Below are 12,069 nucleotides of genomic sequence, written 5' to 3'. Positions count from 1 at the left end.
CAGCCTCTTAATTAGTGAGATACAGACTAACGAACTTTGGACTAATTAGCACGACGTTGCAAATTCAAATGGCCATATCTCTAAAAGTATAACACCTAGAGAGCTGGTTTTGGTGTCATTTTAAAGTTATTTTCATGCCCTATGAATTTGTCTGGGCAACATTTTCCTACTTCCAACCACAAAAAAGTTATCACAAAATATAAACTTCAATCGTGAATCCCCAAAAAATGTATCCTTCAAATTTCCTCAAATTCATCCCAGAGGTACCTTATGATGTCAAGAAGCTTCCACATAAATTTTGTGATGGGCACTCCAATAGTTTCTGAGATATGAGCAATAATGTACATGTACGTATGGCATATAGGTTCGAAAATCAGCATTTGTAATGTATTATACAATCAATAAGTGAGTTCAAGTACACAGTGTTCACTAACCTGACTTAGGCTTTCAATTTCCTCTTCAATGCAGCAACAGCAGCACTTGTTTCTTCCCCTCAGGCCCAGTTGAAAATGAAAGTATATGATACTTCAAAGCAATTGATGGTCGTTCCCTGTGTTCCCTGTCATGGCTAGGTTAGAATGATTGTATAATACATTACAAATGCTGATTTTCGAACCTATATGCCATATGTACATGTACATTATTGCTCATATCTCAGAAACTATTGGAGTGCCCATCACAAAATTTATGTGGAAGCTTCTTGACATCATAAGGTACCTCTGGGATGAATTTGAGGAAATTTGAAGGATACATTTTTTGGGGATTCACGATTGAAGTTTATATTTTGTGATAACTTTTTTGTGGTTGGAGGTAGGAAAATGTTGCCCAGACAAATTCATAGGGCATGAAAATACCTTTAAAATGACACCAAAACCAGCTCTCTAGGTGTTATACTTTTAGAGATATGGCCATTTGAATTCGCAACGTCGTGCTAATTAGTCCAAAGTTCGTTAGTCTGTATCTCACTAATTAAGAGGCTGTTAGCAAAAATATTTGAGTTCTTGCCGTTTTTCATGGGTCCCAATTGGTTCCCAAAGTTTTCCAAAAATCTGAGAGATGACGGCAGATTCTTTGATGATTTGACATGAAATGACCCTTTGTGAGTAGTCATCAGACTTGTCTCAGTTGCCTGGTCGGAATCCCGATGTACCACTTCAAAGCAGTCATGCCAGGCAAATGATTCTGGCACTCCGAGCAAGTTTCTGCACCAGTTTGCCACGTTACCCTGCTCAAGTGGAACGCCCAGCACAGTCAAGCGACATGCTAATAGGTACCGTGCATCCGATTATCCTAATGACAAATCCAAGTGAAGATCGCCGGATGCAGGTATGGTCTGATACTGGGTGCTAATCACCTGAAACCAATTGGTCCTTCAACAGACACTTATAACTCATACTAGATGACCCGTGAACCTGTTGGGTTCCCGTTGTGGCAGCGGTTGATGAAAAAAATAATTTCAAGAAAAAAAAGAAAGATAGCTCCAGCGAACTATACCGCTGAGGTTGTTTGCATTGATCAAATAATCCCGAAGAATACTTCACTGAATCTGGAATAGATTTTTTAATAATATTTTTCGTTGCCCAATTTGAATGAAACTTGATATTGCGCGTCAATGTGAAAAAAAAAAAACGGAGAAAACAAAGTCGAACAAATTATTGTGCGCAATCTTCTAAACACAATTTTATTTATTGATGAACACGGAAGTATTAGATCAAAATGGCGATGTTTAACATGGCATAAAACTTATAAACGATTTTATAAAACTTATAAACGAAAAAGCATAAACGATTGTATGCTTAAAAATAAATCGTTTTTTGTCTAAACTAAATGTTTGAGTGTTACATAAATCATTTCAAGAAAGAAAAAAAAAAGATAGCTCCAGCAAACTATACTGCTGATGTTGTTTGCATTGATCAAATTCTCCCAAAGAGTACTTGACTGAATTGGGAATTGATTTTTTAAATAATTTTTTCTTTGCCCGATTTGAACAAAACTTGATACTGCACACCGCAGGAGAATGGTGAGTAAAGTGGGCTGAAAATTTATCGCTATCCAAAACTGAACGAAACGAAAAATACATAAATTATAAACTAAAACACAGAACCTTTTGAAATGTTTATTCTTGTTTGAAATGAAACATATAACTTGGTAACAAGTAGCATAGAAGAAAGATTATTCTCCAAATGTGAGAAATTGGGCTGGGAGTTGGGTGTAATAAGAAGAAAATAACAGATTAAAATAACAGCATCATCTTCCTCAAAGTGCTAAACATTTTCAAGAGGTGGGCATGAGTGTGATAAGATATTGTGGTGTTTGAACTGAGCATTATCAACATCAAGGAAATGACTTCCAAACTTAAGATCTTGGAGACATCCATGGAATGAAGCAGAGACGGGGGTTGCTGTCACAGGAACAAAATCTTGGGAGTGAAGAGTGGGAAGAGATGGGAGGTGTTGGGTAAATGAAAAATAACATAAAATGGGCAGAAGGATTATTTTTGAACTTTATTGAATGGTATGAATGAATACATTTTTACATTTGTGATTATAACTTCTTTATGCAAATAAGTTAATACCCCCCTCTGCAACAATTATAGAAAACACTAGATGACCCGTGAACCCGTTGGGTTCCCGTTGTGACAGCGGTTGATGACAAAAAAAAGATAAAAATTTTTAATATTATTTAGTGGTCAAACTTTAACTTGAAGAAAATTTGAGCATTTACCTCAGGAGTCATGGTTCGGCCAACTGGTTTCTCGAGGTATATCAACACATTATCCATGGTTTGTCCTTGTGCTTTATGGATCGTCATACCAAAACTTGACTGAATCGGGAATTGATTTCTTAATAAAAAAAATTTCGTTGCCCAATTTGTACGAAACTTGAGACTGTACACCGCGGGCGAATGGTGAGTAAGGTGGCCCTAAAATTTTTGCGCTGTCGTGTACCGTTTTGGCTGTATTTCAGGAACATACATACATACAAGATGAGAGTTTTAGTAATATATAGATAGATAAAGAGAAAGAGAAAGAGAAAAAAATTTCAATGAAAGAACACTGAAAAGGAAATGTGATAGTTGTAACTCGAACAGCACTCGGTAGAGCACATACCTCCGCCAGCATTAACAGTTTACGTTTTGATGGGCCATCCCACTGATGGGCCGGATCTGCATACGGACCTGAACCAAAATCGAATCGGCTTGTTCTTGTCACCTAACCAACTCATCCACCTTGTTTCATCCAAATCCATTAATAACCTTTTTCGATATCATGTGAAAAACTGTTTCGTTTTTAACCCTACAACTCAATGGTTAGGAATCACTTTAAAAATTCTCAGATCCGGATCTCGATCTTCAACAAAATCAAAACAATTCTTCCTTGTCACACACCCAACCAGTCCACCAAGTTTTGTCTGAATCAGTCCACAACTCTCTGAAATATCCTGTTCACAAACAGACGGGTGAAAACATAACCTCTGCCCACCTTTGGTGGTTGAGGTAGGAGGATCCATGTGTCCCCACTCTCTCAAGACACCAAACACAACCGCACTTCGAAAACATCCACTCTCACCTCCCCTATCCCCATTGTAATCCCCGGCCCCCCCATTATTTCTGCCAAGTTTGGTGGCCAGACAAGGTTCCATTGTCAAGATATACAAGATATACAAGCAATGAGGGTACAGGCAAACTGAGACATCAGATATCAGACAGACAAATGACAATAAGGGCAGCTTTGCATTTGTGTCAACTTTGCCTGATCCACCCTGCAAGAAGGGAATTGTCCAGCAGGCCACTCCAATAAGGGTGATGCGAGACTGTTGAGCAAATGCGCTACATGTGGACCATACACCTATAGATAAAGCCTTTAGCAATCAGGGGATGAAGAGTCATGGGTGACTGCTGAAAACAAAAGTCATCAAAATGATGTTCAGTTACTTCTAACTAATGAGAATATTTTTGCAGTCAAGGTTAACACTCAGGCCACAAAAATCGGTTAAAATGCGGAGATGAGAGTTCGGACCTGAAAGCAGCTGGAAGGCATGAAAAAACAACAACACCAACAACAGCATGCAGCGAATAATAAAAATGAAGTATTGTCCCAAAGACATATGCACAGTTACATCAAAAAGAACAAGATGCATTTTAAAGCATGCAATATAATAAGGTGAGGATTATAAGTTGAAAAACAATCGAGGTCACGAAGACTTGGAGGGTCGGCGTAAGTTGTCACAAAGTGACAGTAAATAAGGATTTCTTTTCATATATAATTGCAGTTGAGTGTAATCAATCAATATTGACAACATCAACTGGAAAGTAAAAATTAATACTGTATATGGTAGAGGGCTGGGCATCAATTCCCAGTACATAGGACAAAATATCAGTATGCATGGGACTTTGAGCCCACACAAGGCTTGTATGATACTGTCATTAAGGTGGCAGGCCTGGGACCTCAGAGTCCTGAGTTCAAGCCCCTGTTGACTGTTGAATTAACACCCAGTGGGGTTGACTTAGCCTATCATACTTCTGAGGTCAGTGAAATGAGTACCTGTGTACTGGGGTAATAACCATTCAGGGTAACCAGTGTTGGAGTGGTCACTTGTCCAGGAGTATACTCCTTGCCAATGAAACTGCCTTGGCAGCTCAATATGCCTTTACAGTGCAAAAGGAATGGTATTATTATTACAGTGTCACAAAAATTGTTGAAAACACAAGATCAGTTCCAAATTTTTTGCAGTCCAGTGCAGTTGGTCATGACTGACCGCATAAACTCAAAGGATAAATGTCCAAGTCAGTGTAGATGAATAAAATTAGGACCGCACATTCTGAAGCTCACCTGGATCAGGAGCAAAAGTCACTCAAACCCACCGCAGACCCTCTTAGACCATGATTTTTTTAATACCGTAAACAAACTTTGGTGCATCAAGTGTGATGAAAGTTGTGGTCAAGTGGACTTGGGACCACTTCAATGAGATGTGAGCATCTGAAGAGGCCATGGAGGGGTTCAAGTATATAGACAGGTGCCCTTCTACAATTCCTGCTTCCTCTATCGTTGACCAGGTATTGTTGTGAAGCTTTGCGAATCCCCCACTGACCCATTTGGGCTCTGGCACCAGACACAGGATTTCATCCTGAGAAAACTTCTTAATGTCATCTCTCAGACTCGACCAGTGGAATTGATTTTTCCCAATATAGCTATAGACTTAACTTTAACCTTAACACTCTCTCCATCAGTTGACAAAATCTTTCCAGGATATGGTTTAGCATTGTACACTTCGACACAATACCTCCCCGTGTGACAACTGCCAATCATTTCCAGCCAACTCAGTAATGATTGAGTGCTCAAGGTGGCCTCATCTCGTAGAGAAATAACTTTACCTGGTGTACACGTCAATTGACTGATATCAGCGTAGTTTGTTTGCGCATGAAACTGAAATGTCTTGGGGTCATAGCAAGGGCAGTTCAGTATTCCATTGCTCAGTCTGCACATGCAACTGATGTCACGATAATAAATGACTCATTTGCTCACAGAGACAATTTCATGCAGCTTCTTTGTGCCCTTGATGATCGGTAATCCAAGAGAATTGAACTTGCTGGTTTCTGCAAGGAACTCCTTCTGCCTGATGTATAACGGTTTGAGTGATGATTGCATGTGTTCGAGAGTGCTAAACAGCACTTTTGCAGTTAGAATGTCCTTACCAAGTTTGACCTGACTTTGACCTGACGAACCTGAAATACTGTTCATTTTAGAGATCCTCCTATGCCATCTGGGGCACCATTGCCACGGCCAGCTTCAAAAAAGTGTCAGGTGATAGTCAAATCCGAATTAAAACGGCTTGGTCGTCAGGTAGTAGAATTAACCCTTCTGATGATATTGGCTGGTTGGTCCGTCACTGAATGTGTGAAGTGAGCCGACCTCTGGATGATGCAGATGGTGGTGGGTCATGTTGGTTACTCGGCAATATTGAACAGAATGGTATCACCTCATCGTTCAGGTACAGCACATCAGTGTGTAAGTTCATCAGTTAATGTGATCCTCCGAAATGGACCGATTGTATTTCACTCACATATTTACCACAATAGTTCTCAATGAAGTCAATGTGTATTATGCACATGACCGGGGTCAGATTCTCACGAATGTTTTTGGAAACTCCCCTTTTTGGAAAGGGGAGTTTCACTTTGAAATTTATTCATGAGTTCCCCAACACTTGAGATGTTCTCCTGCTTTGCGATGATGGTGTGCTCCTTAACAGTGTCAGGCGACTGATTATGCTTGTAGATTTTTATGAGGCCCCATTGGAAATATTTCACCCTCTTCAATCTCCACATTCCCCTCGAGGAGCACGAGACCTGGTTGTGGTTTTCCTTTATAAACTGAACAGGTGTCATACACATGATCCTTTGACATCTTATCACATACTATGCCATTCACCAGCACTTCCAAATCAGATATAGGTAGAACTCAGAGCTGTTCCAGTTTTTCTGACATTTACTTCATGTTTTCATGTCGCTTGCACAAGCAGCTCTGCATGTCAAGCAACTTGGGTTCAACCACCCAAAATTGTCTGAATCAGCAGAATGTTGAGTATCTAACCACGAATGTACTCTCCGTGGCAAACTTTTGATGGAGATTGATGAACTGTCTCTTGGCATTGGTCATCTTCATTGGAGCTATACCTGGTAGAGGACATACGGCCAGTCAGATCACCAAAGGAAGTCAAATTAGAGCATGCTGGCCAATCACAGCACAGTAAGTCGCAAGCTCAGGTCTGATTAGTCTTGGAGCCAATAGATACAGCCAATGGAGAAACAAATAAGCCTCACACGTGTAACTGTATATGCACATATGTATAACCGACTCATCTTCTGTCCCTTCTTCATGTAATACCTCCATTATAAGCATTATAAGCTCCATTATAATAAGATAGTTCATGTCATTGGTATATATAATAGAACATGAAATCAGCAAAACCTACCATTTTAGTCACTGGTGTGGCAATGTGTCACTGTGACAATACAAATTCAAGTGTTACATGAGTGACATGCTACAGATCAGTGATGTACAGGCTGAAACAATTAATGTGCTCCCTATGACATCATGGAAAGATCAGGTGACTGGCATTTTTCGTTAAAGTAACAGCAGGTGTTTTCATGTGTATATGGATTTTGACTTGGAATTTGCTCTACATACTTAAAATAGAGACAACACCAGTGACATTGAATAAACCTACGTGATCATTCCCCGACCCTCCATGACGAGAAGGGAAGAAATTTTCAAGCTCACCTCACCGTCTCACCAACAGTGTCAAGTTGGGCCGTGTTGTCATCTGATGGGCAAATTGCAAATACCAAGGGCTTCCCTTTTCTTAAAGCCCTCGCCAAGTCATGTGTTACCCCAGTGATATGGAAACGCAAGTCGAGAACCCCTTCCCCCTTCCCCTCAAGCACCCTGACAAAATGTAAATTGAGAACCCACCGCCCTCCTTCCCCTCAAGTCACCCTACCAAGCTCAAGTTGAGAACGGCCAACTCCGCTTTCCCCCTTAAGACCCCCCCACCAAACGGAAATCGAGAACACCCCCTTCCCCAACAATTCGTGACTGTGTGACAAATCAGCTTGTTCTGATATAACCATCGCAGAGGCTATCATGGATGAGGTGTCAAATTAATATTTTAATTGCGCATTAATTACATGTTTCCCAATCATGTTGGTCATCTTTTTAAAGTGCTTCAAAAGCACGTTTCCCAATCAGCCAGTTACCAGATTTTGTCATTTTGTCACTGGTTGTGACCATACCACAATCATCCTTTTTTTTTAAATAATGTCTGGTCAGTTATTGCAAACACACATTCGCATTATCAGGACTGTAGTAATAGCCAGTTAAGCTTAGGTCGATTACCAGTCATCTCTATCAGCTTCCAGTTCAAATCTCTTATTCATCTAATGCTAATAAATGTCAGTGTGTTTCTGTGTGTCAATGTGTCACCTACATATTCCAAAACCATGAAACCTATCAGCCTGAAACTTTTCATGCATACTAAGAAAACTCTAAGGAAGTGCACAGTAAAAATGGGGGTGTTTGGGTTAATTAAAACATCCCCTTTGAAGATAATTAATGGGCTTATTTAATTATATCCTTCATCAGGCGCATCCTCGATCACCACTCCTGTTGGGGTCTGAAGGTGTATCCGAGGTTACCTCGCTGGGGTCTGAAGCCGCCATGTTTTTTGGCCTGCTCAACCATGCCCTGACTTGGAACAGGCCGCAATGATTTCTTAACAATAAAATTGTATTTTCCACGATAAACAATAGTTGTATTTCACTCATATTCTCGAATTTCCTGTTCATCAGAGCTACGAATCGTTGTGTATATCACTTTTGTAAGTACTATAGTTTTCAAATTAGGAGCTTGGAGCGATTTCATTCATTATATGATGCAGTTTTCCACGATCTACTCTCACGGACTAATTCAACGATATCATCGAAATATGATTTCAGCTTCGAGAATTGGATATCGTCATGACTAAATAAGTGTCAAAATCTCGAGTGAAATCTGATCATTTAAAGTAACAATGAGTCTTATAACCAAGCTGATATACCAATTTACTTTAAGCAAGCAAGGCTAAGTTCCCTCCCCCTCCATACATACACAAGAAAATGTGAAATTTCCAAAGCATTAAATTTATCTTTTTCTACCGTTTGGAGAATTATATTGTGTACAAAAAATTTAGGAACGTAACAAAATTAACCAGCTTCATTGAGCTATTTTAATGTATTCACTGCGAGACATTGCACCCTGTCCCCCAGCGGGACTACCTATCAAGAGCATCTGCCAGATCTGTGTCTATATTTTCGTAGGTTTCGCGAGGTGATATTCAGGGTATCAAAGCAAATCTGATGAAAAACGGAAGGTTTAAAAAAAGTTATAATGTTTGCGCGGACCTGGAAACCAATGCACCACGTGACACAGGCACAGACGAACAGGCAACATGATGGATTTTCTGCAATGTTTATTTTACGGGCGATTGAATTTTGCGATGTCTCCAGGGTTGTTCTTCATCAAGCAGCAACTCTTTTGTGGAAAAAGTCATTTTATTTCATTAACTGCTGTGTGCGGTGGAGACTGGTGTTAAAGTTAAAGGGTTCCTTTTTGGTATGCAGCGACATCCGGGCCAACCATAACTTATCAACCATTTAACTGGAGTGCTTGCATGAGTGCCGAAACCACATGTTGAGCGCCCATTGTCGATAGCCGCACCGTGCAACGTCATTCTGAGCGAATTGTTCACTCACTGCAGATGCTTTTGCTGTGCCCCGTCATTCAGAGCAAGTGGTTCATGCTCTATTATCCCGAGCGAGTGGTTCATGCTCTATTATCCTGAGCCTGTGGTTCGTGCTCCGTCACCCTGAGCGAGTGGTTCGTGCTCCGTCACCCTGAGCGAGTGGTTCATGCTCAGTCACCCTGAGTGAGTAGTTCATGCTCCGTCACCATGAGCGAGTGGTTCGTGCTCCGTCACCCTGAGCGAGTGGTTCGTGCTCAGTCACCCTGAGTGAGTGGTTCATGCTCTATTATCCCGAGCGAGTGGTTCATGCTCTATTATCCCGAGCGAGTGGTTCATGCTCTATTATCCTGAGCCTGTGGTTCGTGCTCCGTCACCCTGAGGGAGTGGTTCGTGCTCCGTCACCCTGAGTGAGTGGTTCGTGCTCAGTCACCCTGAGCAAGTAGTTCATGCTCCGTCACCATGAGCGAGTGGTTCGTGCTCCGTCACCCTGAGCGAGTGGTTCGTGCTCGTTCACCCTGAGCGAGTAGTTCATGCTCCATCACCCTGAGCAAGTGGTTTGTGCTCCGTCACCCTGAGCAAGTGGTTCGTGCTCTGTCACCCTAAGCGAGTAGTTCGTGCTCCATAATCCTGAGCGAGTGGTTCGTGCTCCGTCACCCTGAAGGAGTGGTTCGTGCTCAGTCACGCTGAGGGAGTGGTTCGTGCTTAGTCACCCTAAGGGAGTGGTTCGTGCTCCGTCACCCTGAGGGAGTGGTTCGTGCTCCGTCACCCTGAGGGAGTGGTTCGTGCTCCGTCACCCTGAGGGAGTGGTTCGTGCTCCGTCACCCTGAGGGAGTGGTTCGTGCTCCGTCACCCTGAGAGAGTGGTTCGTGCTCAGTCACCCTGAGAGAGTGGTTCGTGCTCCGTCACCCTGAGGGAGTGGTTCGTGCTCTGTCATCCTGAGCGAGTGGTTCATGCTCCATCGCCCTGAACGAGTGGTTCGTGCTCCATCACCCTGAGTGAGTGCTTCGTGTTCCGTCACCCTGAGTGAGTTGTTGTGAAATAACACCCAATTTCCAAGCTGTTTGCTGTATTAAGAAGTTTTCTATGTTACTGTGCCAAATTCTTTTTCCACCCGTCACATGCAGCTGTTTATAAAGATTAATCTTTGTGAACATATCCCTGAAACGTCTATATAAATGTTTTTCGGTGAAAGCAACTCAAGGTTTTTTGGATATGTACAGTAATTATTGCAGTTGGGAATCACACCGACTCCAACCTGCCGATTCCCCAAAAATTGACTTTATCGGCCAAGTGTGTGTGTGTGTGTGTGTGTGTGTGTGTGTGTGTGTGTGTGTGTGTGTGTGTGTGTGTGTGTGTGTGTGTGTGTGTGTGTGTGTATTCTTCATAAAGCATAACATTTTCTCTGCTAACTCCCCTACCCCCACCCTCTCTCTTTTTCAATCTCTCTCTGTCTCTCTGTCTGTCTTTCCCATCCTTGCTCTACTCCCTCCTCCCACACCTCTTTCACTTTCCTCTCCCCTCTCTGTCTATCTCTGTCTCTGGACATATTTGGATGGTGGTTATGTTTGAATGTTGTTTGTCTCAAGACGTGTCCAGACGGTGTTTTTCTTTGGATGCGCCTGGGTGGTGTTTGTCTCGAGATGCATCCAGGCTGTGTATGTCTCCAGATGCTTCCGCTTGGTGTTTGTCTCCACACATGTCTGGGCAGTGTCCAGATGGGAGATCGTCTCCGGACGTGTCCAGAAAGGAGTTTGTCTGTGGATGGCTTGGCTCCAGATGCATCCGGCCAGTGTTTGCCTGTGAATGCGTCCAGGTGGCGTTTGTCCCTGGACACGTACGGGCAGTGTTTGTCCCTGGACAAGTCCGGGCGGTGTTCGTCTCTGGATGCATCTGGGCGATGTTTGTCTATGGACGCATCCGGACGGGAGTTTGTCTTCAGATGTATCCGAGCAGTGTTTGTGTCTGAACAGCCTGGCTCCAGATGTGTCTGGCGGGTTTTGTCTACGGGCTGTGTTTATTGTATGACCAGTAGAAAATGGAATTCAGACATTATTTTGTTTCCATCTTCACTGTTATTTTATGCAGAATCATTTTGATGAGACAGTACGAATCATAATTGACGCTCGACCGCACGCCTGCCTTCCCTTCCTCTCACCTCACACCATCTTCCCTTTCCCCACTCCTCACTCCGCACCCCTCCTCGATCCCCCACCCATCCTTGCTCCCCCTCTTTCCTCTCCTCTCCCCCACCCCTCTCTCCCTCTCCCCCCCCTCTTTTTCTCCCTTTAGTATTCCCATCAGGGAAGCGACGGGTGGTGTTTGTTCGTGAAATTATAAGAGAATGTTTCTCATGAACAAAAGTAAGATATACTTAACATCAGTCATTCTAAAGCTATCTATGTGGAAGGGATGGATTCCATGGCTTCGGTCATGCTGTCCCATTATATTCTGGATGATGGTTGCTTTTTTCCTAACGTACATCAAATGTAGAATTTCAAAAGAATAATTTTACCAGGTATGCCACCAATATAGGTGTTAAATCCATCTTGGAGCCAACGTCTCTCATTCATTTCTTGGTGAGTTGTCCTCGAGAGGAGGAGGTTAGTAGTTGGCATAAAAGAGGTCTTCTGATCGACTTCCAAAATGATGTGTTCATTGGACATGTTGAGGAAGATGGAGTGCCATGAGCCATCACAAAATCCGCCATTCCTTACAATCGCCAGCTCTTTGCCAACATACAGGCCAATGATCTGAGAAAAATTTGCAAGCATTTGCAGAAGTTTGAAAGACA

The 12,069-nt window shown here is 42.4% G+C and overlaps 1 protein-coding gene across 2 annotated transcripts in view; it reads right to left on the bottom strand.

The window, feature by feature from the left end:
• Positions 1-2,102: 2,102 nt before the first annotated feature.
• Positions 2,103-12,069, bottom strand: part of LOC147031245 (growth arrest-specific protein 6-like) — a 179,209-nt gene continuing 169,242 nt past the window's right edge. For both annotated transcript variants that reach the window (XM_085860324.1, XM_085860328.1), the window contains exons 12-13: positions 11,791-12,028; positions 2,103-2,419 (exon numbers count right to left, since the gene is read on the bottom strand). In XM_085860324.1, the coding sequence (XP_085716450.1) occupies positions 2,265-2,419; positions 11,791-12,028 (393 nt within the window). In that variant the 3' untranslated portion in view covers positions 2,103-2,264. The remainder of the gene's footprint in view (positions 2,420-11,790; positions 12,029-12,069) is intronic.

The sequence above is a fragment of the Eptatretus burgeri genome, chromosome 2 (assembly GCF_056783735.1).
Source record: "Eptatretus burgeri isolate ZD-2024b chromosome 2, Ebu_testis_v1, whole genome shotgun sequence".
Classification (NCBI taxonomy): Eukaryota; Metazoa; Chordata; class Myxini; order Myxiniformes; family Myxinidae; genus Eptatretus; species Eptatretus burgeri.
Note: the sequence above shows the minus strand (reverse complement) of the source record. Positions and strands in the feature narration are given on the sequence as shown.